This window comes from Sus scrofa, chromosome 3 (assembly GCF_054392235.1).
Source record: "Sus scrofa isolate SSC_HxYL_T2T_F1_AM1 chromosome 3, Sscrofa_HxYL_maternal_Yorkshire_Landrace_v2.0, whole genome shotgun sequence".
NCBI lineage: Eukaryota > Metazoa > Chordata > Mammalia > Artiodactyla > Suidae > Sus > Sus scrofa.
Window position 1 is genome coordinate 98,036,831 of NC_139385.1, and position 27,805 is coordinate 98,064,635.

Consider the following 27,805-nt stretch of genomic DNA (forward strand, 5'->3'; position numbering starts at 1 on the left):
TCGTTAACCACTGCGCCACGACGGGAACTCCCTAATTTTTTTTGATTTACAATCAATGATTGATTTACAGTGTGGTGCCAATTTCTACTGTAAAACAAAGTGGCCCAGTCATGCATATATACATTCTTTTTTTTTTTTTTTTTTTTTTTTTTTTGCTTTTTAGGACTGCACTCATGGCATATGGAGGTTCACAGGCTAGGGGTCTAATCAGAGCTACTGGCCTATACCACAGCCACAGCAATGCCAGATCCGAGCTGCGTCCGTGACCTATACCATAGCTCATAGCAATGCCGGATCCTTATCCCACTGACCAAGGCCAGGGATCGAACCTGAAACCTCATGGTTCCTAGTTGGATTCATTTCCACTGTGCCATGACGGGAACTCCTGTACATTGTTCTTTATATTCTTTTCCATCATGGTCTATCCCAGGAGATAGGATATAGTTCCCTGTGCTGTACAGCAGGACCTTGTTGTTTATCCATTTAAATGTAATAGTTTGCATCTATTAGCCCCAAACTCCCAGTCATTTTTCTTCTTCTTCTTTTTTTTAATGGCTGCACCTGTGGCATATAGAAGTTCCCAGTCTAGGAGTTAAGTTGCAACACTGGATCTGAGCTGCATCTGCAACCTACACCACAGCTCACGGCAACGCCAGATCCTTAATCCACTGAGCAAAGCCAGGGATCAAACCCGAAGCCTTGTGGTTCCTAATCGGATTTGTTAACCACTGAGCCATGATGGGAACTGCAGTAACCCCTTTTTATAGATGAAGATTCTTAAGCACAGAGAAGTTAAGTAACTTGACCAGTCTAACTCCAGTGCTTATGTTCCTAAACATTGTAATACCTTTGCCTAAATCTGTGATTGTGCTGAGTACATCTGATTCTGTTCCTTAAGATGCATTCTATAAGTAGAATTATTAAGTCATCAGAATTTTTTTTAGCATTGTGTATCTTTTTATGTTTATTCTTCAATGTATGTTAATAAATAACCTTTTTTGCAAGATCTTGTGCTAGAGTGTGTGGGAGCAACAAACTGACAAACTTTCAAAAAAGAACCAAATATTGTTACAATCTAATAGGAAAGTTATTTTAATAAACTAATTGATAGTTACAAAATTTTGAAAATAACCAAAGAGTATCAAAAAAGAGACATGTATCTAAATTGTAGAAATTTAAAGAAGGAAGACATTGCTGGCAACTATTAGTGGAATATCTAGGGTTGGAAAGATCTGAGAAGGCTTTAGAAATTAAAGGTATGCCTTTAACAACATATCCTGTCAGTTTGTTGCTCCCACGCACTCTAGCACAAGATCTTGCAAAAAAGTAGGTTATTTATTAATATACATTGAAGAATAAACATAAAAAGAGACACAATGCTAAAAAAAATTCTGGTGACTTCATAATTCTATATAATAATAATATTTATGTGGAACTCCAGGAAACCATTGATACTTGAATTTCACCACCTGCTCATTTTAAATGTAATAATGTGTCTTTAGTACTTTTCTTGAGTTTTCCATTTCATGAATCATTCAGTTAAATATTTCTGAGCAACTCTTTGTATGCTCATTGCTATGGTGGGTAACATCAGATATACAAAGGAAGTATAGGGAGATTGTATCTGGTTCATTAAAAAAAAAAAAACCCATTGTAGGAGTTCCCTTCATGGCTCAGCAGTTAATGAACCTACCAGAATCCATGAGAATGCGGGCTTGATCCCTGGCCTCGCTCAGTGGGTTAAGGATCTGGTGTTACCGTGAGCTGTGGTATAGGTTGCAGACGTGGCTTAGATCTGGCATTGCTGTGGCTGTGGTATAGGCCAGCGGCTATAGCTCCATTTCAACCCCTAGCTCGGGAACTTCCATATGCCATGGGTGTGGCCCTAAAAAGAAAAAGAAAAAAAACAAAAACACATTTGAAATGAAAAATACACGGCAGCATATGATTAAATTATAGCTTGTCCATGAAACAAATACTTAGTAAATACTGTATGCAGGTATTGCTAAAGTCAGGAGATGTTAGAAGACAAGATTAAAGATAATTGAGACAGTAAGAAAATATACAAATGAAGTTGACTCTATGACATTTGAGCTTGGACTACCGTGGAAATTAGTAATACTGTTACAGAGAAAGGGAAGTTGGGCTGAACATACTGGGTAGATAGACAAGATGACGTAGTGTCAATGAACAAGCTACCCTTCAGAAAGTTGCATTGAAAAGAGAAATAGAAGGATAGCAAGGGGGAAGTGTGATTTTTTTTTTTCCTCTAGATGTAAGAAACTTGTGTATTTTTGAAGAACAAGGAGAAAAAGCCAGTAGGAAGAGAGAAATTGAAAATGTTATAGAAGTAAAGAATATGTTGGGAACAAGAGATGCCTAAAAATGGAGGAGTTTATCGGAGGTGGTTTTATTTTTTTGACAAGTTGAGGGTCATTTGTTGGAAGTGATGATAGCAGTTTGTAGTTGGTGGCTTAGGTAGAGAAGGGATTTAGAGTTCTTTATCACCTTGGAGCAGGAATAGAAAAACTGATGGTAGGTAAGGAGAATGATGTAGTGTTTGAGTCAGGCTTGAATTTGAATTCCCGTTATACTTACCATTAGATGTGTGACTTCAGTTAAGCTATATGTGCCTCAGTTTCCTCATGTTCAAAGCAGATGTAAAGCTTCTATTGGAAATATAGTATTGGATGAGATTTTGTTGGAAAGTTCCCTTGCTAGGAGTTCTGTAAATATTTGTCCCCTTCTCTTTTTTTTTTTTTTTTCCCAAAGAGTGAACCCTAGTCAAAGAATGGCATGGTAGTGTTAAATTAGAAAGTAAGGGTGACATTTAACAGCCTAATTGTAGTTCCAGGCTTAGTAGGAACTCTGTAGAGTGGCCAAGAATAATCTGTTTGACTGGGTGAAAAGGACGAGTTGAATGATTAAGTATTCAGCCATAGGAATGGTGACATAGGAGTAATGCTATAGTAAAGGAGTGATGCTACAAGAGCAGAATGGTTCTTTCACAGAGGAAGCCTGTGTATGGATGTGTAATAGGAAATGGATGTCATAGAGAGAAAAGGAACCGGGAAGTTATATTTTGAGGTTTATCAATAGGCATACTGGAATCTGTGAAAGCAGTAGTTGGACAGACCTTTTATTCAAGTGCTGAAATGTATCCCAAGGATAAAGAAATGAATTCTGATGAGTGGTTTAAAAAAAGAATAAGGGAGTTCCTGTCGTGGCTCAGTGGTTAACGAATCCAACTAGGAACCATGAGGTTGAGGGTTCAATCCCTGGCCTTGCTCAGTGGGTTAAGGATCCGGCATTGCCATGAGCTGTGGTGTAGGTCACAGACATGGCTTGGATCTGGTGTTGCTGTGGCTGTGGCGTAGGCTGGTGGCTACATCTCTGATTAGACCCCTAGCCTGGGAACCTCCATAGGCTGCAGGGAGCGGCCCTAGAAAAGGCAAAAAGATTAAAAAAAGAGAGAGAGAGAAAAGTGATGATTCAGTGAGAGTGTTATAAGACTTGGTGATGAGAAACAGCATGAGGGGATGATTTCATTGTCCCAAGGTTGTAACCCCATCCATTCTGTCTGGAGCAGGAGGACAGATGAAGTCGCTACATAGGGCAATTTCTGTTTGCTTGGGAAGTTTCAAAGAAGAGCTGAGAAATTGGTTTAGAAAAAGAGAAATTTCCAGGAAAAGAAAAATTAGGGGAATGGAGGAACATGATTGAATGAAATATATGTAGGTTAAATAGCCCTTAAAATTCAGATTTAGGATAAATAGAAGATTTGTCTAGAGAAAGGGATATAGGGGCAGATTAGAAATAATATTGTAAGAGAGAGCATAGGCTATGGAGTCAAGAGATTGTTCTGGAGTCTTGTTATTGCTACCATCTAGTTTTGAAATCATGGAAAAATCAATCTCTGTGCCTCAGTTTTCTTACCTGTAGAATTAAGAGCTTGAGCTAAACCTCTGAGGTTTTTATAGGTCCCTCTGAGGTTCCTACTTACAGTTCTAGAGCAGTATTTCCCAATTCTGCAGGAATGGCAAGATCGTATTTCTGCACTGCACGATACGGTAACCATTAGATCCTTATGGCTACTGTGCTCTTGAAATGTGTCTAATGTGATTAAGGAACTATATTTTTAACTTTTTAAATTTGTAATTAGCCTATGCTACTGGCTGTCATGTTGGATAGCATAATTATATTCATATCACTCTTAATTCCTTTACTATCTCAACATATCTTTTATGCTTTTCCAACAGTTGCTATCTGTTTTACTTACTTTACTACAGTTTATTTTTTTTAATAAACTGTAGTAAAGGGAAAAAATTATTAAGTCCTTTTCTTATGTTATCTAGTAAATAGCTAATCCATGTACTGTTTTTTCCAGTGAATTTTATTGTATTTATAGTTTTACAGCCATCATCACAATCATCCATGTGCTATTGAATCAGACTTTAAAAAATGACAGCTAAATATGATAGTTATTTTTGACTAGTGAATTGTTTTTGATTTTTGTAGTACAGTACTCAGACTTAGTGACTGGTATTGACGTGTTTAGTATTCTGATACATAAAATATTAAAAGGGATCCTGTGCTTTATTTCTGTTTCCTTAGACTATCATAGAGCTCTCTGAAGAACGAGATGGTCTTCATTTTCTACCCCATGCCTCTTCATCTGCACAGTCACCTTGTGGTTCTCCAGGCATGAAGCGAACAGAAAGTCGACAACATCTGTCAGTGGAACTTGCAGACGCTAAGGCCAAGATACGTAGGCTTAGGCAGGAATTGTAAGTTACTGCTTTTCAAGGTTCAGTGAATTTATATGGGTGAAGAGGTGACCTAAAGAATCTTTCTAGGCTTAAGGAATATAGACCTGTTGTTCCCAGTTGTTAGCCTGTGTCAAAGTTTTCACTGGTATTTGTCAAAATGAGAAAAATAAGAAGACTAATGTAAGGTTTTCCTGGTGTTAAATCTTGTCAATTTAAAGGGTGCCCGTTATTCTATATCTACGTACTTCCTATTTTTCTAGTGTTAAGATGTCCTTTATTTTTTAAAAAATAATGTTTTTCCTTGGCAAATTGAGGTTGCCTTAATATTTTTTATTTTTCCATTCCTTGAAATTCAAAGTACTGGCAACCACTAATACAGTTTAATTAGTTTTAACTTTTTAAAATTAATGTTGTAAAAAATTATATTTTTGGCATAGAGTATTACCAAAAACTTTGTATATCTTTTTCATTGAGTAATTGATTTGCCCGAGTCATGTACTTAGAAATGGTAAATATTCAGATTGTCTAGTGCTAATAAAATTAATATTCATTTAACTCTCAAAGATCATTACAAGGCAAGCCAGTATAAATGGTACATAGGCATTCCTTGGTGAATCACATGTAAAGAAATGACCAATCTACTGGAGATTTTTTATATTGCACTTTAAAAAGAACAAAGGAATTTTGTGTTTGGAGCTTTTTTTTTCTTCCCTTTTTTTTTTTTTTTTTAGTTTGTTTTCCTGGAATTTGGGCTTCAGAGTGTAGATTTTAAATTTAAAGCCACAATATAGCAATTAAGTTTATTACTGATTATTTAAAGCAGTTAGTTTAAGAAAGTGATTGAATATGCAAGGTAGAAAAAAATATACAGCCTATAGGAAAATTTGAAAACAAAAAAATACAGCTTTCATTGTGGATATCTGCATTATTATGTGTCTGTTGACATGAACACGCCCAGGACATTCTATAAACAGCTGCACCACGAAAATTAGGGAAGAGATTGCTGTTATTAGTTTGATTGGCAGTTAATGGATAGCCTAAACAGTGAACACTATTTCGTCCCATATAATTTAGCACAATCTTCTCCAGTCTTTAGATAAAGCATGCAATTAGAACTGCAGTGATGGCTGTGAATTCATTTAACATTTCACACTATATTAGAATTTGATTTTGAGAAAAATTTCTTAAGCATAGAGTGCTATTAAAATTCAGAACAACTTAGAGAGATTGATAAAATTTGGTCTCATATGCTGATTGGAAAATGTAAATGAATATTTTTAATGAGTAAATAAATATGTCAGATATAACATACCAAGTATTCCCAATAACTAGCATTACATCAGATGCCATCTGATACCTTTGTTGGCTTTTAAAAATGTGTTCTTTCATGGATTTCTTCTATTAACATTTGTTGTAAGTGTTTTGTTAGGATAGATCTTTACTAAAGTGATGAAGTATGGAATCATGGTGGATAAAAATAGTTCGGGTTGCCTTAAACCTCATGGAAATAAGTAATTCTAATAAGAACATGCAAATTAACTAATAGTATACTTGTAGGTGCTATATCGTAATATGATTGCTCTCAATTTATTAACATACAACAACAAAAGGATAGTTTGCAATTTGGATGGAAGAAGTCATTCCTTGTAAATTTCACTTTTATGCAGTAGTTAACACTATCAAAGGCTTCCATTAATAAATCTCACTGGGAATTCCTGGTGTGTGCAAGGGGTTAAGGATACAGCATTGTCTCTGAGGTGGTATGGGTTCGTTTGGCCAGAGGCCAGATGCAGTGGGTTACCCAGAGTTGCTGCAGCTGTGGTGTAGGCACGACTGCAGCTTGGGTTTGATCTCTGGCCCAGGCACTTCTCTATGCTGCAGGCAGGGCTGAAAAAGAAGAAAAAAATTTCTGTCTCCATGGAGCCATGTTTCCAAAGAGTTTTGCTTGCACACAGATTATTCTTTAAAAAATAGCTTATTGAGATATAATTCATGTATCAGAAAATTTATGCTTTCAAAATTTACACTTTCAAAAAAATCACAATTCAGTGATTTTTTAGTATATTCTTAGAGTTGTGCAACCATCACATGCTATGTAATTTCAAGACATTTTCATCATTCCAAAAAGAAACTCTATACCCATTAACAGTCACTCTCTTGTCCTCCTTTGTGCTTAGCTCCTCAATATGCTTTCTATTTCTATAGATTTGCCTATTCTGTACATTTATTTTGTCTTTTGTCTTTTTAGGGCCACACTCACAGAATATGCAGGTTCCCAGGCTAGAAGTCGAATCAGAGCTGTAGCTGCCAGCCTACACCGCAGCTCACGGCAATACCGGATCCATAACCCACTGAACAAGGCCAGGGATGGAATCCATGTCCTCATGGATGCTAGTTGGGTTTGTTAGTCACTGAGCCACGGTGGGAACTCCTGTTCTGTACATATTTTATAAATGGACTTATACATTATGTGGCCTATTGTGACTAGCTTCTGTCACTTAGCATAGTGTTGTCAAGGTTCATCCATGTTGTACTGTTATCAGTACTTCATTCCTTTTTATGGTTGAATAATACTCTCTTATATGGATGATACCACATTTTGGTTACTCATTTATGAGTTAATGGAGATGTGAATTGTTTCTATTTTTTTTGGCATTTATGAACAATGCTAATACTAACATTCATGTGCACATCTGTGTGTGGACATACATTTTCATTTCTCTTGTGTATTGACTGAGGAGTGGAAATACTGGGTGATATGGTTTCTCTGTATTTAACCTTTTGAGGAACTGTCAAACTATTTGGCTGTACCCTCTTACATTCCCACCAGCAATGTCTGAGGGCTCCAGTTTCTCTATATCCTCACCAATACCTGTTTTTATACACCTTTTGATTGTAGCCATCCGAGTGGGTGTGGAGTGATATCTCATTGTGGTTCTGACTTTCTTTCCCCGATGCCTAATAATCTTAAGCATCTTTTTAAGTGTTTAAGGCCATTCTTGGAGAAATACTTATTCAGAACCTTTGACTGTTTTTTTCAGGTTTTTTTTTTATTATTATTATAGTTGATTTACAATGTTCTGTCAATTTCTGTTGTAAAGTGACCGAGTCGTACGTATAAATATATATATATATATATATATGTATATATATATATATATACACACACACATACACTCTTTTTCTCACATTATCCTCCATCATGTTCTGTCACACGTGACTAGATACAGTTCCCTGTGCCATACAGCAGGATCTCATTGTTTATCCACTCCAGATGCTATGGTTTTCATCTGCTAACACCAAACTCTCTGTCCATCCCCCTCCCTTGACAACCACAAGTCTGTTCTCTATGGCCATGAGTTTGTTTCTTTTCTGTAGATAGGTTCATTTGCGTCGTATATTAGATTCCAGATATAAGTGATATCATTTGGTGTTTGTCTTTCTCTTTCTGACTTCACTTGGTATGAGAATCTCTAGTTGCATCCATGTAGCTGCAAATGGCATTATTTTGTTCTTTTTAATGGCTGAGTAGCATTGCATTGTGTACATTTACCACATCTTAATCCATTCATCTATTGATGGACATTTAGGTTGTTTCCATGTCTTGGCTATTGTGAATAGAGCTGCAGTGAACATGTGGGTGCATGTGTCTTTTTGAATTATAGTTTTGTCTAAATATATGCCCAGGGGTGGGATAGCTGGATTGTATGGTAGTTCTGTATTTAGTTTTCTGAAGAACCTGCATAATGTTTTCCATAGTGGTTGCATCAATTTACATTCCCACTGACAGTGTAGTAGGGTTCCCTTTTTTCCACACCCTCTCTAGCCTTTGTTATTTGTAGGCTTGTTAATGATGGCCATTCTGACTGGTATGAAGTAGCACCTCACTGTAGTTTTGATTTACATTTCTCTGAGAATTACTGATGTCGAGCAATTTTTTCATGTGCCTGTTGGCCATCCGTACCTGTGTCTTCTTTGGAGAAATATCTTTTCAGGTCCTCTGCCCATTTTTCATTTGGGTTTTTTGTTATTTTGCTGTTGAGTTGTATGAGTTGTCTGTATATTTTGGAAATTAAACCCTTGTTGGTTGCATCCTTTGCAACTATTTTCTCCCATTCCATAGGTTGTCTTTTTATTCCTGGTTTCCTTTATTGTGCAAAAGCTTGTCAGTTTGATTAGGCCCCACTGGTTTATTTTTGTTGACATTAAACAGTGGGAACCAATTAAAGATTTTTTGCATAGGAGATAGCAAGATCAGATTTATGTTTTAATAAAGAGCTACTAGCCTAGTAACTGATTCTTAGTGAGTATTCAAGTAGGAAAAATAAATTCTGGTGGCAGTGTGAAGGTAGATGGAAGGACAGTCCAGGGAAGAAGTCGTGCGTGCCTAATCCAAGGTTTTAGTGATGATGTTGGAGACGAGTTAAGGAAGAAAACAGAGTCTTTGATGTAATTTCTAGTTTCCTATGAGCAGTATCTGTTTGGATGGTGATGCTGTTCATTCAGCAGGGAAGAGAGGAATAAAATTAAGGGAAAAAACAAGTTTTAAGTTTTGACAAATTAAATTTGAGATGCCTTTGAAATATCTCTGTGAAGATGATAAATTGTATAACTTGCTGTCTGGTCCATGATGCAGAATAGAGATTTGGATCATTAGCATACTCACAGAGAATTATATACAGCATGTAATAGTAGTCAAAACCTTTGGCATGGGTAAGATTGCCTAGGAAGAACATGAAGCATGAGAAGGATGTAAGATGAAGAACACGAACATTAAAAAGTAGTTTAAGTGGTTAAGGGTAGATTGCACCATTTATTACCCATGTTACTCACTTTCTTCATATATGAAAGGAAACTTCCAATAATATGTACTCTATACTCTAGAGAGATACAGCAAATGATAAAGTGCATGACCTTTAGAGGCATTCTACCTAAGTGTGAATCCTGGCTTAACACCTCCTAACTGAGTGACTCTGCCCAAGTGTGGATGTTCAATTTCATACCTGTTGTTATGTGAGGTAAATATATAAGTAGACAGTGTGTAGTACATAAGTGCTCAATAAATGCAACCTGCTATAACTGGCTGCTGCTTCTTTAGAGAGCTCTTGTGAGGATTAAGTGCTTGGCAAGGTGTAGAGTGCTCAGCAAAAGTGCCTGGTACAGATAATAAGAATTTAATAATTGTTAGCCACAAGATAGGCACAAACATGAAATCAGCAAAAAGTTCAGAAAACTGATATGTAGAGAAGTAGAAAAACCTAAGAGTGTGAAGTCACAGAAGCCAAAGGAGAGAGTGTTAAGAAGAATTTCGTGAAATATATTAAATTCCTTAAAGATCTGAAAATAATCCATTGGATTTGGCAATAGAAAAGTAAGCGACTCTGTGAAAAATAGTCTCTGACTTCCCATTGTGGCCCACTAAGTTAAGAACCCAACATAATGTCTGTGAGGATGCAGTGTCACAAGCTGCGGTGTAGGTCACAGATTTGGCGCAGATCCAGTGTTGCTGTGGTTGTGGTGTAGGCCAGCCCCTGCAGCTCTGTTTTGACCCCTACCCTGGGAACTTTCATAAACTGCAGGCGCAGCCCTAAAAAAGATAGATAAATAAGCTAACAAACAAACAGCCAGTCTCAGTGGGGTGGTGTGAATGGAAGCCTTATTACTGTATGTAGTGCAGAAAGGAATATTTTTTTTTTTAAGGGCTGCACCAGTGCCATTTGGAAGTTCCCAGGCTAGGGTTTGAAAAGGAGCTGCACAGTTGGCCTACAGCACAACCACAACAGTGCCGGATCTGCCACCTACATTGCAGCTCAGGGCAATGCTAGATCCTTAACCCACTGAGCGGGGGCTGTGGGTTGAACCTATGTCCTCATGGATACTAGTCGGGTTTGTTACCACTGAACCATAATGGGGACTCCAAAAAGGAATTATTTTCTTAGTAAATCTGGAACTCCTAGATAACTCTTTTGAGAATTCCACTATTTAAATTCATATTGATATACTCCAAAGAGAAGTTCATGTGGATTGAAGAGCTAAGTGTAAAAAAACAAAATAATGATGAAAGAACCAGAAATAAGGATGAGTATGTATTTATTCTCTAGGTGGGGGAGACCTTGCACAAAAGTGGCTGCTTTACTTTTTTACAAAAATGTTAAATATGTATACATTCAGAAAAAATAAGTAAAATTAAAAGCATTATAATATTCCTCAAAAAGTTAAACATAGAATTTTACTTGGCTACACCCACAGCAAGTTCCCGGGCAAGGGATTGAACCCATGCCACAGCAGCAACTGGAGCTGCTGCAGTGACAATGCCAGATTCTTAATCTGCTGTATTACAAGGGAACTCCATAAACATAGAATTTTTGTATGACCCAGCAATTCCTCATGTAGGTAGATCCCACTAAAATTGAAACCAGGGACTCAAACAGACACTGGTATGCCAGTGTTCATTGTAGCATTATTTCCGGTAGCCAGAAGGTGGAAATAATCCAAATGTCCATGAACAAATGGATAAACTAAGTAGGCACACAGTGGATTATTATTCAGCCATAAAAGAGGAAATTCTGAGACCTGCTGCAACATGGATGAGCTGTAGAAACAATTTGCTAAGTGAGATAAGCCAGATACAAAGGACAAATAGTGTAATTCCACTTAAATGAAATCTCTCTTTCCTTTTTGGTGGCTGGGGGGTGCTGCACCCATGGCATACAGAAGTTCCTGGGCTAGGAATCGAACCTGAGCCACAGCAGTGACAATGCCAAAACTTTAACCACTAGGCCACCAGGGAACTCCTGAATGAAACATCTTTAATAGGAAAATTCAGAGAGACAGTAGATTGGAGATTTATTGCTTAATGAGTATAGAATTTCTCTGTAGGGTGATGACAGAGTTTTAAGAATAGATATTGGTAATAGTTTAACACTGTAAATGTAAGTCATGCTACCATACACTTAAAATGGTTAAAATTGTGGATTAATGGTATAAATATATTGCCACAATAAAAATTTGTTTTTAATTTTTAAAAAAGTGTTTAATAATGTATAAAGAAATATTTATAAATTACAAAAAGAGCTTTTCATCAGAAGAAATATTAATGGCACAATCATAAAATAAAATTAAACTTTCTTGGTATTCAGATTCAAGTTAGAAGAACTTATTGTTAAATTATTTCCCATATGGGCACTTTTATCCTCTGCTGGTTGCAGTGTAAATTAGTAATGACTTTTCTGCAGCATAGTTTGACATTACTTAGAAATCTGTCCTGAATTATACAGGGTTTAATGTGCCAAAACGTTATTCATTAGTGAAAAATGGAGTCCCCTTAAATGAGTAAATTATGGTTCCTCTACCAATTTCTCCATTAAAAATTAGGGTTTTTTTTTTTTTTTTTTAAATGTAGGTGGGTGCATGTATTTTTTTGTGTATTTTGTTTGTTTGTTTATTTTTTGGCTTTTTGTTTTGGATATATACCCAGGATATTGCAATTGCTGTTGAATTGCTGGGTCATATGGGAGTTCTGTTTTTAAAGTTTTTTGTGAAACTGTTGTACTATTTCCCTTAGTGGCTGCACCAATTTACATTCCTACCAACCATGTATGAGAATTCCTTTTCTTCCATATCCTTTCCAGCATCTATTGTATTCTTTTTGATGATAGCCATTCTGACAGATGTGAGGTGATATCTCTTAGTGCTTTTGATTTGCATTTCCCTGATGATTAGTGATATTGAGCATCCTTTCATATGCCTATTGGACATCTGCATGTCCTCTTTGGAAAGGTGTCTGTTCAAGTCTTCTGACCATATTTTAAATTAGATTGTTCATGGAGTTCCCGTTGTGGCGCAGTGGTTAATGAATCTGACTAGGAACCATGAGGTTGCAGGTTCGATCCCTGGCCTTGCTCAGTGGGTTAAGGATCCGATGTTGCCGTGAGCTGTGGTGTAGGTTGCAGGCGTGGCTTGGATCCCACATTGCTGTGGCTCTGGTGTAGGCTGGTGGCTATAGCTCCGATTAGACCCCTTGCCTGAGAACCTCCATATGCCGCAGGAGCAGCCCTAGAAAAGGCAAAAAGACAAAGAAGAAGAAAAAAATAGGTTGTTAAGGGATTTTTTTGACATTGAGTTGTATGAACTGTTTATGTATTTTGGATATTAACACCTCATGTGTCATATTTTCTCTCATTCAGTAAGTAGTCTTTTTGGTTGTGCTATGCCTATGCAAAATCTTTTAACTAGGTCCCTTTTTTTTTTTTTTTGCTTTTTATTTCCTATTCTTTAGGAGACTGATCCACAAATATATTACTCTGTGTCAGAGTGTTCTCCCCGTGTTTTCTTCTAGGAGTTTTATGGTTTCTATACTTGCATTTAGGTCTTTTTGAGTTTATTTTTGTATATGGTATTGGAGAATGTCCTAATTTCATTCTTTTACATGTAGCGTCCAGCTTTCCCAACACCGCTTATTGAAGAGACTGTCTTTCTCCATTGTGTATTCTTGCCTCCTTTGTTGGATTTATTTCTGAGCTTTGTATTCTGTTCCATTGATCTATGTGGTTTTTTTGTGTCAGCACCACACTGTCTTGATGATTGTAGCTTCGTAGTATAGTCTGAAGTCAGGGACTATGATTCCTCTGGCTCTGTTCTTATTTCTCACAATTGTCTTGGCTTTTCGGGTCCTTTGTGTTTCTATACAAAATTTGAGATTATTCTAGTTCTGTGAAAAATGCCATTGATATTTTGATAGGGTTCACACTGAATCTGTAGATTGCCTTGGGTAGTGTGACCGTTTTAACATTACTAATGAACACAGTGTATTTTTCCATCTGTTTATGTCATCTTCAGTTTCTTTCATCACATCTTTTTCCTCCTAAGGTAGATTTATTCCTAGGTATCTTATTCTTTTTGGTATGATGGTAAATGGAATTGTTTCTTTAATTTCTCATTCTAATAGTTCATTGTTAGTGTGTAGAAATGCAACAGATTTCTGTATATTTGGTATCCTTCAGCTTTACCAATTGTTCCTGAGCTCTTATAGTTTTCTGGTTGCAACTTTAGGATTCTTCTTCTGTGTTGCTGAACTCAGGTTCCATTGCTCACTACTTGAAAGCCAATACTTGAGAGACATTTTTTTTTTGAAAAGGAAAAATTGCTTATTCAGGAGGCTAGCAACATGGGGAGAAGGCAGACTTGTGTTCTAAAACCAACTCTGAAGATTCTGCTGGACCATGAAAGTTTTTAAAGGGAGAATCATTTTGGAGGGGGTCAGAGTTTTTATCTTCCAGTGTGTGCAGACTTTCTTTTGATTGGTTGGTAGTAAGGTAACAGGGTTGTGTTTCAGGAATCTTATGCTTAGCCTAAAGTTACCTACCTCCACTAATTGGGGGCCTTAGTTCCTAAAGATTTCAAAGGTATTGTTATGTGTAAGAGGAACCAGGACCCTGCTTTATTGTTGAACTATTGTTTCTTGGCTGCTTCTCCTTTGTTTCTGATCAGCAACTGTTTGAATTTTCCTGGAACTCAGAGAAGGTTAAGGAGGTAGGATAAAGCCTATTTCCTACAAAGAAGAAACAGGGGACACATAAAGGATTTGTACCTGGAGGGGCCCACAGGGTCCTGTTCAGTTTCATCTCTAGCATCATGTCATCTAAAATAAAATAGTGACATCAAAATGGTGTCATCAAAATAGTGACAGTTTTACTTCTTCCTTTTCAATTTGTTCTTGTTTGATTCCTGTGGCTAGGACTTCCAGTATTATGTTGAATAAAAATGGCAACAGTGGACATCCTTGTCTTGTTCCTGATCTTAATGGAAGTGCTTTCAGCTTCTTACCATTGAGTATGATGTTAGCTGTGGGTTTGTCATATATGGCTTTTATTATGTTGAGCTATGGTCCTTCTGTGCCGACTTGCTGAGTTTTTATCATAAATGAATGTAGAGTTTTGTCAAAAGCTTTTTTTTGCATCCCTTGAGATGATCATATGGTTTTTATTCTTCAGTTTTGTTAATGTGTTCAAAAAGATACAAGTACCCCAGTGTTCATAGTAACATTATCTACAGTTGCCAAGATATGGAAGCAACCTAAGTGTCCATCAGCAGATAAATAGATTAAGAAGATATGTTGTAGAATGGAATACTTCTCAGCCATAAAAAAAAAAAAAAAGAATGCAATTTTGCCATTTGAAACAACATGGATGGACTTGGAGGGTTTTATGCTAAGTGAAATATGTCAAACAGAGGAAGACAAATACCATATAATGTCATTTGTATGTGGAATCTAAAAAATAAAGCTAATGAATATAACAAGAAAGAAACAGGCTCAGAGATATAGGAAACAAACTAGTGGTTACCAGTGGGGAAGGGCAGTTTAGGGATAGGGGGCTAAGAGGTACAAACATATATAAAATAAGCTACAAGAATATATTTTACAGCACAGGGAATATAGCCAATGCTTTATGGAGTATAACTTTAAAAAATTGTGAATTAATGTAGCATATACCTGTAACTTATATAATACCGTATTTCAACTATATTTCAATAAAAAAATTTTTGGTGAAAAAAGTTAAGCAGGTAAGAGATGTCAGAAATAGATTGTTTTGCACAATGAACATTTACTTTTTTGTTATTTAAGAAAAGAAGGTGGAAAAGTAGAGATAGTGAATGGGGGTTTACTTTGAGGAGCTCAGTTCTGATGGGAACATAGAAAATGGTAGTTAGAAATAAAGCAGTGAAATCAACTATACTTCAATAAAACTTTAAAAAATGAAAACAAGGGACTTCCCATTGTGGCTCAGCGATAATGAACCCAACTAGTATCTATGGGGATGAGAGTTCCATCCCCGGCCTTGCTCAGTGGGTTAAGGATCCGGCATTGCCATGAGCTGCGATGTAGGTTTCAGATGCAGCTCAGATCAGGCGTTGCTGTGGCTGTGGTATAAGCCAACAGCTGCAGCTCTGATTAGACCCCCTCTGGCTTGGAAACTTGCATGTGTCACAGGTGCAGCCCTATAAAGACAAAACAAAATAAAAACAAGAAGTAGCGCAGTGTATAAAGAGAAAAATGCTTAATAAGAGAAATAAAAAGATGTCTAGACTACAAGGAAGAAACCACTAGTGATATAAAGATTTTAGATATCTGTGTGGCAGTGTATCATTTCCTTTAGGTCAATGTAAATGTCAAAAATAGTTTGGAGACCCTTATAAGTCTCATACCTAGATAGTATTGACTTGCATAAAAACTCTTATAACTTATTTGTCTTTGAATGTGCAGAGAGGGAGAAAGGGCAAAAGAGAGAAAGGAAGGTGGAATTTGCGGGATGGCAGAAAAGATGAAGAAAGAGCATCTACATTATGAATTATGAGGACATTAGTCATTGATATTTTTAGCCTTTGGAGAACATTAAGGGAGAGTCTGATGCCATCCAATCATATAAATTCCTAATATCAACTTCTTTGTCTTTTTTCCCAGGTTGGGGATATGGCTAATACTATATTAAACTCAATATTTAGTAATGTTAATAAGGTTGTATTAGTGCAAATGATGATCATAGTTTTCAAAACACTAAGTTTATTATTTAATTTTTTTTTTTTGCATTTAAGGGAGGAAAAGACTGAACAGTTGTTGGACTGTAAACAAGAACTTGAGCAAATGGAAATAGAACTAAAAAGGCTGCAGCAAGAGGTTTGTACCTGGAACTTTCATTATATATGATCACTGAGTAATTGGAAATTGACTTTTCTCCTTATAACATTTGCCTTATTGCTTACTGAGGTTTAATAAGATCAAAAGACTTTTTCAGTGTTTCTCTCTTCAAAAATGCCAGAGCCAAAACTAGAAATCAAGGTCTTTGGAATTTTCTTTTTTTATCTGTCAGTGCCATTCAAACACTGCTAATTCCGAGGAGCCTCTTAGGACTGGAGTGGTTCCAAGTTTCTCTCATATCTTGGCTTCTATGGGTTTGGAAGCTGAAACGCATCTTCTGCTAAACTGTACTACTTAGGTATCTCTCCCTTTTCTCTGATGGTGCTCTATGCTAACTTATATATGACAATGCTTTTTGCTTTTTAAAAAATATTTTTATAAAAATTTTGTGGTTTTTCATCTTGAACTAAGATTGTTTAAGAATTTGCTTTTGTTAATTACTCTGTAATGTTTCATTTTCATTTGGAGGTAGTATAAGAAATCTTCTTTAACCCATAAATGGTAAGAATTGGGGTAAGGCTGGACAAATATTTCTTGTCCTTACCTCCCTAACCTAAATTTAGGGAACACTTTACTTGTGGGATCATAAACTGGGATGTTTATAGGTGAATGAATCTGGAAATCAAAATTTTTAGTTTTAGGCTACTATTCCACTTTGTGGTAGTAGGGTTTTTTGTATGTATGTTCCATCTAAAACAGTGATTCTCACTTTTTGGTCTCAAGACTTTCTTTATTCTTAAAAATTAGTGAAGATTATTTAATGTGGATTCTCTTTACTGAAATTTACTATATTTGAAATTCAAACTAAGAATTTTAAAAAATTTATTAATTCATTTGAAAATAATACTCAACCTATTCCATGGTAACATAAAAATTGCATGGTAACTAAATAACCATTATTTTCCCAAACAAAAAAATTAGAACAGTAGTCTTTTACATTTTTGCACATCCCTTTATTTAAGGCCTAACTTAATTGAAAACTACCAGAGTCTCATAACCATTTATGCATTCAGTCTGTTAAGATACCACAATGCCATTTATGCGGCCTCCAGAAAACTGCTGGGCCCTCATGAGAGAATGAGAGTGAAAGCAGCAAGTAGTGTTGTCATATTATTATGCAAATACTTTTGACCGCATGAACTCTCTGGAAGGGTTTCAGGGACCCACAGATATTTCTGAGTCACATTTTATTAGTGCTGTTCAAATGATTCCAACAGGGCTTTTTAAAGATTGAATTTTAATATTTATTTCAAATGGTTTAAGATATATGCTAATCATATGCAACTAATCATTCACATGGAAATATTAAAAAACTCAGCCAGGATCTTTGTAACATATCTGGATAGAAACATTATTTCTCTAAAGTAACTAGTGATCAACTTTTGAAATAGTCTACCTCTTCTATATTTTTAATATCCCATATTTTAAATTTAACTTTTCACCTTAATTGCAAATGATTATATTAAGGAGAAGTTTGCTTATTTTAAAATATCCCTAATATTCTTTACATTCAACATTATATAAAAATTTTAATATAAGCATGTTTGCGTATTTATATAGAATCATATACTTTAAAATACTTCTTGTGAAAAAAAGGCGGCTTTGCATCTCCCCATTTTTAAAAAAAACAATTGAGGTGTAATTTATATACCATTAAATTCACACTTATAGCAGTCCATTGTCTTAACCACTTGGCCACCTCGTCCACAAAAATTCACACTTTTAAAGTACACAAATCATTGATTTTTTTAAAAAAAAATTCATCAACTTGTGCAACCCAAGGATTACAAATTTGAAAATAGAAAATAATATTTAAAAATTAATATTTATCTATATTTAGAACATGAATTTGCTTTCGGATGCTCGTTCTGCAAGAATGTACCGAGATGAATTAGATGCACTTCGGGAGAAGGCAATCAGAGTTGATAAGCTTGAAAGTGAAGTCAGCAGATATAAAGAGAGGCTACATGATATTGAATTTTATAAGGCAAGAGTTGAGGTATGTGTATAACTTAAACCATTCATAATTTTTTTCTTTAAAAATGTGATGATTTTTTGCTGGTTGGAAGTGGGATTACTGTGGGTGCTGAGGTGAGGCTGGAAGTGATGTGTAGGCGATGGCGAGGGCAAGGTGGACTGCCGGTGTGCAGGCAGAGCACAAGGTTTCCTGGTGCTGGGCTAAAGATCAAGGATGCAGTCCAGGAAAGTTCTGAAAATCTATCACCAGCTCCAACTTTATGATTGATCTAGTCATGGAAAACCTCATTGGATCCTCACTAGATGCGACCATAACTAGCATCTTAAAAATCCTTCCCATCATAAAGTATTAGGAATAAAAATCTGAGATATATTCCTCACTTCAAGAAAGTTCCTGTATCAGCCAGCACTTTAGCAGATCAGCTAGTTTCTTTGATCATCAAGCAGACATAGTCTCACTACCAACACAACAGAGGAAAAATGTCTCTATCAGTGTTTTTTTCACATCATGAGAGTGACCCATTTAGTAGGTCATGAAATCAATTTTGTGAGTCACACCAAACATTTTTTATTTTATATATATGTATTTTTTGTGTGTGTGTGTATGGCTTTTTAGGGCCATACCCACAGTGTTTGGAAGTTCCCAGACTAGGGGTCAAATTGGACTGCAGCTGTGGGCCTACACCACAGCCACAACAACTTGAGATCTGAGCCACATCTGCAACCTACTCCACAGGCTGATGGCAACACTGAATTCTTAACCCACTTAGTAGGCCAGGGATCAAACCTGCATCCTTATGGATAGTAGTCAATTTCACTACTGATGAACCACAATGGGAACTCTCATACTGAACATTTTCTAAAACAAGATAAGATATCAGGAAAAAAGTGTTGGGATTTTTCACAATGCATCTAAAATGCACATTAATAAATGTAAAGAACTCGAAACATTGAGCAAACTGTAAATAAAATCAGGTGTTTATTTCATGATAGATCAGCCTGTTTAGATTTATAAAAAGGGATTTTTTGACATTATTCATTTTATTAAATTCTTTGGAGCTCTTCTTTCTTTCTTTTGTTTAGCATCATAGGTAGGGAAGAGTTTTGAAGTCTTTCCCTCATAGTCTCTACTAATTTCAAATTTGCTCCTAGAAGTGGACACAAAACATAATTTCTGATTGCTGCTCAACTCAAAATACTAAATTAGGATCAGTGAAAGCAAAAAATCAGTATTTCTGGAGTTCCCGTCGTGGCACAGTGGTTAACAAATCCGACTAGGAACCATGAGCTTGCGGGTTCGGTCCCTGCCCTTGCTCAGTGGGTTAGCGGTCCGGCGTTGCCGTGAGCTGTGGTGTAGGTTGCAGACGCGGCTCGGATCCTGCGTTGCTGTGGCTCTGGCGTAGGCCGGTGGCTACAGCTCCGATTCGACCCCTAGCCTGGGAACCTCCATATGCTGCAGGAGCGGCCCAAGAAATGGCAAAAAGACAAAAAAAAAAAAAAAAAAAAAATCAGTATTTCTCTCTCTCCCTCTCCCACCTACCTCTCCCTCCCCCTGAGTCTGTCTCTCTTTTTACACACACACAAACATATATGTATATCTATATGAACAAATTAGAAAAAAAAACAATTTCTCTCAATGATTGCAGTTCTGTGTTAAAAGAAGTCAGAATTTACAGCAAGAATTTGAAAATCCTTGCTTCTTGCATTCTTTTTTCCTTTCTCAGTTAATTTCTTCATTGTAAACAGGAGATTTTGGTCAGTTTAAGTATTGGGGATAAGAAGGAAGGAGTATGCAAAATAAAGAGGTGAAATAAGAGAAATTTAGAACTTAGCCTGAATGTTACCAGAAATTAAAACCAATAGAGTGCAAAGATAAGGATTTGTGAACATGTCCTCAAAACATATGTAGGCATTTTAAGGTGTTTATGTAAAATATTTATTGATAAAGCCTTGGTTTATGATTTACTTGAGTCTTGGTTCCAGTCTTGGTATTTGACTTAAAAACCCCAAACTCGTCATTTTTGAGTAGAGAGAAATCTTTAAATTGATTTCAGTAAATAAATTTAGCCCTGATTCTGAGGAGCTTGGTGTCTCTACTATCTGGAAGACTGCTTATACTTAATTCCTTATCCTTCTAACCAAGGAATTTAAGTATACCCCAGCAATTTCATGTGTTATTTTGGTGGTATTACTTATCCTAATATAAGTAGTAACTATTTTGTTTACATAGTTAACTTAAGTTCTGGGAAATAAAATAAAACCAGCTATATTTCTATTACTCAGTAGCTTTATTCTTGCATAACACTGTTGATAAAGAGGGCTTAATGTCTTAGTTTACAATAAAGAATTTTTGTTTCAAGCTTTAAAGTTAACCTATTTGAGATAAATAAAGCTGACTTGAAATGTTTATAGGAATTAAAAGAAGACAATCAAGTTTTGTTAGAAACAAAAACCATGTTGGAAGACCAACTAGAAGGAACTCGAGCCCGTTCTGATAAGTTACATGAATTAGAAAAAGAGAATTTACAGCTGAAGGCTAAACTTCATGATATGGAAATGGTAAGTGTTATAAGATAGATCAATTACATGATCTAAGTAAAAATTCTAAGATTCATCTGAATTCCCTTTAGTTGACCCCAGCCTAGGGGTCCAATTGGAGCTGTAGCTGCTGGCCTATGCCAGAGCCATAGCAAAGCAGGATCCAAGCCGCTTCTGCAACCTACACCACAGCTCACGGCAGCACCGGATCCTTAACCCACTGAGTGAGGCCAGGGATCGAACCCGCAACCTCATGGTTCCTAGTCGGCTTTGTTAACCACTGAGCCACAATGGGAACTCCCTATCCTTAAGACCTTAATAGAGAAGAGATAGATACATAATTTAGATGCTTCCAATTTTTTTTTTTTAAGGGCCGCTCCTGAGGCATATGAAAGTTCCCAGGCTAGGGGTCCAGTCGGAACTACAGCTGCCAGCCTCCACCACAGCCACAGCAGCAGGGGATCCGAGCCATGTCTGCAGCCTACACCACAGCTCATGGCAATGCTGAATCCTTAACCCACTGAGCAAGGCCAGGAATTGAGCCCTCATCCTCATAGATGCTAGTCTAGTCGGGTTTGTTACCGTTGAGCCACAGCAGAAACTCCTAGATACCTCCAATTTATATAAATTCAGGAGTAGTAGAAATTTCTGCTTTTGTTACAGAATGGTATTATATTTTATTTTATTTATTTTATTTTTTTTAATATTTTTTTAAATTTTCCCACTGTACAGCAAGGGGGTAAATATTATATTTTAAATTTTGACTTCTACTTTTCAGAAAATCTTCAGCTATTGTTTAAACATTCCTTTAAAATACAAAAGTACAGCTATTTGCTAAAATTTACCATTGGGTTAGAAATTGTTTGTTATGTCACTGAAATAATGACTATGAAGTTTTCAGTGTCCCCAGAGATCACTTTAATAGGATATCAGACACCTGATCAATTTAATGACCAACAGTCATAATTATTGTCTTTCAATTGTGAAAATTTTAAGGCGCTCAAAATTTATATATCATTCAGTTTCTGATAAATGAAAGTTATAAGTAGTAAAATATTAGCTTGAAATTGTACTGTTTCTTAGTTTTCTTTTCTCTTCCTACTCCTTGCAAATATAAAAGGAACGTGATATGGATAGAAAAAAGATTGAAGAATTAATGGAAGAAAATATGACTTTGGAAATGGCACAGAAACAAAGTATGGATGAATCATTACATCTTGGTTGGGAGCTGGAACAAATATCCAGAACTAGTGAACTTTCTGAAGGTATTTCCAATATTGTTTTATTTAACTGGATGAATGAATAAATCAAATTGTATTTATGTTTACATTTTGGCTTGAGATGTCTCAGAAGGCCAGATATCTCCCTAGATAGGATTTCACAGGATAATATGTTACTCTCCCCTTTACTGTAAGACATCTTTTCATGTCTTACAACTTGACTTTGAGTGGGTAACAGGTTTGATCAGATGTTGAGGCTCTATTTCATGTTAATATCACAAGAAGCTGGGATATCTGTTTATTAGTTTATTTTCAGAGATAAAGCTATCTACAAATAGAACAGAAAAGTCCTATTAGCTGGTCAGCATGTTTTTTGACTATAGGCAAAACTAAATAGGAGGTCAGAATGTAGTGGGAATATTCTTTGGTGAATATGTAGCCAAAGTAAAGCAAGTTAAGGATTTTTATGGCTACTTTCATCAATATATGTAATCTCCATTTTAGGTTTTTACCTACCAACTGCTCTAGCCTGTTTATACCCTGGATACAATGAAAGACCACAGATCGATTTTTAATTTTCGGCTCTTTAACTTTTGGCTATTTTTCCCTAAGGCTCCACATTAACTTGTCCTCTTTATTAAAGCTGAGCACACACATACAAAGTGGCTTTTTGTGTTAAAGCTTTGAGTTTGCTAATGCTTATATACTTTATTGAAATTATGTACTTTATTGAAACTCTACCTAAGTCACATTTATTTGAATTAGAGTGCTTCCCTAATTTCTCAATTACCTAGTATCTAGTTTATTATGCCTGTTTTTCTTCCAGCAGCACATATTTATTAAGCACCTTTCACGTGTAAAATACTATACTATGCCCTGAGGACATGGTGGTGAAGTAGACATAAAGTCTTAAGTTACAGTCTTGGTGCTTAAAGAATAATTACTTCTACAGACGACTCATCATATTTATTACTTTTAGGCTTTTTATAATTTTACATTTGAAAATCTAATTCCAAATTTTGGGATCCCATGTAAATTGACTTTGTAGAAAGTGGTGATATTCAGCCAGTGAACTTGCTGAGATATGTTCCTTCAAATTTTTGTGGAACTTTTTTATTGTGTTCCATGTGAATTGAGTTAGAAAGAAAACAGTCTAGACATAAATGTTTTCTACTACTAAAGTTGTTAAAATTAGGAGTTTCTGTCGTGGCTCAGCAGAAACGAATCCAACTAGGAAGCATGAGGTTACGTGTTCCATCCCTGGCCTCGCTCAGTGGGTTAAGGATACAGCATTGCTGTGAGCTGTGGTGTAGGTTGTAGTTGCCATTCAGATCCTGTGTTGCTGTGGCAGTGGTGTAGGCTGGCGGCTACAGCTCTGATTCGACCCCTAGCTGGGAACCTCCATGTGCTGTGGGTGTGGCCCTCAAAAGACCAAAAAAAAGAAAAAAAGAAAAAAGAAAAAAAATTTTCTCATCTTTTAAGTTAGGACAGTAATAGTACTTACCGTCTTATAGGGTTGTTGTGAGGATTGAATTTGTTAATGAAGCCCCTTAGAACAGTGCCTGGTGGATCGTAAGCATTTGAGTGTTTTTATTTTTATTACTATCATCATTATATCACAGTTGTTTTCTGGGGTCATAGGACAGAATATTATTTATTTATTTATTTAGGCCGCACATGTGGCATATGGAAGTTCCCAGGCCAGGAATTTTATCTGAGCTGCAGCTGCAACCTACACAGCATATGTAGCAATGCCAGATTCTTTAATCCACTGTGCTAGGCCAGGAAATGAACCCATGCTTCTGCAGCAACCCAAGCCTCTGTAGTCAGATTCTTAACCCACTGTGCTGCAATGGGAACTCCCCAAAATATTCATTTTAGTGTGGTGTAGTTTTGGTTGTTTTTAAGTATACAAGGGACTTATTAGAAAATTTGCAAAATATAGCAAAATATAAAGAAGAGAAAGTCACTAGTAATTTCTTACCTCACTTTTACATTTCACAAAATTTGCCTCTAGAATTTTTTTGCACATACATAGGTATTTTAGATATCATCACATCAGTGTTTATATACAATTAAAGTTCCTTTTTTTTCACCTAAAAATATATAACATAGACATTCTCCCATGCTAAAAATGTGTTATAAGCATTCTTTTAAATTCTTTGTAGTCTATCCTAAATCTTCTTCAAAGCACATACCATTTTAAGTTTTATTAAGGTGCATCTTGTATTGTAGCCTAATCTTGTTTAATTGAAATTCATGAATTAGAATTTTACTAAAGAAGACTTGGACAACTGGAGTTCCTGTCATGGCTCAGCGGTTAATGAACCCAACTAGGATCCATGAGGATGTGGGTTTGATCCCTGGCCTCACTTAGTGGGTCAAGGATCTGGCGTGGCTGTGGCTGTAGCTGTGGTGTAGGCCGGCAGCTATAGCACTGATTCGACCCTGGCCTGGGAACTTCTGCATGCCCTGGGTGCAGCCCTAAAAAGCAAAAAAAAAAAAAAAAAAAAAAAAAAAAGACTTGGACAACTAATGGGATTTTAAATAACTGCATCTTTTAATAAAAGGTGTACTAACTAGAACAAAAGCTTGAAATAGAATTGAGGCTTTCTTAAAATCTAGGGGGTATTTTATTCTACTAATTTGGAAAAGAATGCATGCCTTGACGGGCTACATGTGTGTGTGTGTTTGCTTGATATGATGGAGAATTTCAAACATACGTAGTAGAGAAACCTAGAACTGCCTTCCTGTACTTTTGTTTATTTCCCTTCCTAAATCCTAGGATTTCAAAATAAATTCTAGGTGTCATATTTCATTTGTAAATCCCAATACATTTATGTCATCAAAATATTTAATGAGTCTGTTACAGGATTATTACAGAATAATCATTTTTGGCTTACTGGAGAATATCATTTATAGAAACTGAAACTGAGTTTTCTTATTTTAAAAAATGTAATGTAATGCTGAAAGTGGCTTAGAAAGATGATTTCCATTGGCAAAGGACTCCATGTTGCTCTTTTCATTTAAGCTTAGCAGAGATTCTTAGAGAAAGACTTTTTTGGTGTGGCCAGTGTACTTGTCTTGCCTTTCTCAGAATCAGGTTAGGGTTTCTTTTCCCTCAAGATGTCTTCCTTTGTCTTAGAAAGTTTGACATAGGATATTCTTTATACTTCTTATTTGAGTCACATAATGACTGTATGAGATACACAGGGTAATTTTTTCCAAGTAACTGAAGATGCATTGAGATTAAAGTGGCTTGGGCTTTGTTAATTAGTTAATTTCTCATGGAGCTAGAATTGAAAGTCTGATTGCTTCAGTCTAAATTTTGTACCTTTTTTTCCACTGGCATGCTTATGAATGCATTAGAACTTCAACATTTACCTCTATTTTATCTGTGTTTATTGTGTCTATCTTGCATAATTATAAATTTTTTATAAAGTTAAGAACCAGATGATTTAGTGTGTTTACACAAAGTATTTTAGATAGTGAAGAGTAAACATAGTTTTACCAGTGACATTTTTTTTCAATATTATATAGCACCACAAAAATCCTTGGGCCATGAGGTAAATGAATTGACATCAAGCAGGTTATTGAAGTTGGAGATGGAAAATCAGAGTTTGACAAAAACTGTAGAAGAGCTTCGGAGTACTATGGATTCTGCGGAGGGGAACACTTCCAAAATCCTGAAAATTGAAAAAGAAAATCAGAGACTAAGTAAAAAGGTAAATAAAAATTAATGTTTAATGTAGTATAAAAATATATGTAAAATGTAAATAATAGCACTGAGGTAGAACATTTATTTTCCAGTTTTTAATATATCCTCAATATTATTTAACTTATTGCATAAAGTGTCACACTTATATAAAGAATGAGCCCTTAGATTCGTTGAACTTCAATGATTATTAACTTAAAGCCAGTGTTATTTCTGCTCTTGCCTACTCTCCCTACAACCACTTTGATTTTGAAGTAAATCCTAGACATGGTACTATTTCACCAATAAATATGCCAGTATAAATCTCTAAAAAGTAAGGAAATTAAGAAAAGAGAAATGACATTATCACACTTTAAACATGATAGTTTTCAGACAGCATAAATTTTTCCAAATCTCTTATGACTTTTTAAAATATTTTGTTTGAATGTGAATCATTCAGTCATTAAAAAAAAACAAACAAAAAAAACAGTCATGGGTTACTCCAAGGAACAGCTTATAGGGGTAAAGTAGGATGAATGTTTGATTCTTCACTTTCATTTACCAGTTTCCTAGTAATGAATTGGTTCTCTCATATCCTTCTGAGATAATTAATGAATGAGCTTGTTGGTTGTTTTAGTATCATTGTGAACTCATGGATTTAAAAATATTTGAGGTATTTCAATGCACTGTATTTATTTTTTTCTTACTCTCTCAACTCTTTTTTTTTTTTTTTTTTTTTATTTTCCCACTGTACAGCAAGGGGGTCAGGTCATCCTTAGATGTATACATTGCAGTTACAGTTTTTTCCCCCACCCTTTCTTCTGTTGCGACATGAGTATCTAGACATAGTTCTCAATGCTATTCAGCAGGATCTCCTTATAAATCTATTCTAGGTTGTGTCTGATAAGCCCAAGCTCCCGATCCCTCCCACTCCCTCCCCCTCCCATCAGGCAACCACAAGTCTCTTCTCCAAGTCCATGATTTTCTTTTCTGAGGAGATGTTCATTTGTGCTGGATATTAGATTCCAGTTATAAGTGATATCATATGGTATTTGTCTTTGTCTTTCTGGCTCATTTCACTCAGTATGAGATTCTCTAGTTCCATCCATGTTGCTGCAAATGGCATTATGTCATCCTTTTTTATGGCTGAGTAGTATTCCATTGTGTATATATACCACATCTTCCGAATCCAATCATCTGTCGATGGACATTTGGATTGTTTCCATGTCCTGGCTATTGTGAATAGGGCTGCAATGAACATGCGGGTGCATGTGTCTCTTTTAAGTAGAGCTTTGTCCGGATAGATGCCCAAGAGTGGGATTGCAGGGTCATATGGAAGTTCTATGTATAGATTTCTAAGGTATCTCCAAACTGTTCTCCATAGTGGCTGTACCAGTTTACATTCCCACCAGCAGTGCAGGAGGGTTCCCTTTTCTCCACACCCCCTCCAGCACTTGTTATTTGTGGATTTATTAATGATGGCCATTCTGACTGGTGTGAGGTGGTATCTCATGGTAGTTTTGATTTGCATTTCTCTTATAATCAGCGATGTTGAGCATTTTTTCATGTGTTTGTTGGCCATCTGTATATCTTCCTTGGTTACTCTCTCAACTCTTTAAGCTGATTCCTGATTCCTTACATGACCTTAGCACTTCTGGACAGCTTCCTTGCTTTCTACCATGACAAGGTATTCTAGGTTCCTCTTAAAGAACCTGACAAAGACCTGGAAACATCCATTTCTCCAAAAAGCCCTTGTTCCCTTTAGTGGGAAATGGATTTTAGAGCCTGCAATTCAGGCATGAAACCTGGATTTTAATTAGACTTTGAACACAAATACAAGTATACCTTATATTATTGTTTTAATCATTTATTTACTTATTTTTCATTCAGAGGCATTTATTCATCCCAGGTA

General features: G+C 36.0%; 1 protein-coding gene across 9 annotated transcripts in view; it reads left to right on the forward strand.

Annotated features, from left to right (window-relative positions):
* The window catches only part of CCDC88A (coiled-coil domain containing 88A), a 199,204-nt gene that overhangs the window by 116,110 nt on the left and 55,289 nt on the right, over positions 1-27,805 (forward strand). For all 9 annotated transcript variants that reach the window (XM_085019197.1, XM_021087519.2, XM_021087520.2 and 6 more), the window contains exons 8-13: positions 4,615-4,787; positions 16,362-16,443; positions 18,305-18,463; positions 20,854-21,000; positions 22,100-22,244; positions 25,740-25,924. In XM_085019197.1, coding sequence (XP_084875323.1) covers positions 4,615-4,787; positions 16,362-16,443; positions 18,305-18,463; positions 20,854-21,000; positions 22,100-22,244; positions 25,740-25,924 — 891 coding nt within the window. The remainder of the gene's footprint in view (positions 1-4,614; positions 4,788-16,361; positions 16,444-18,304; positions 18,464-20,853; positions 21,001-22,099; positions 22,245-25,739; positions 25,925-27,805) is intronic.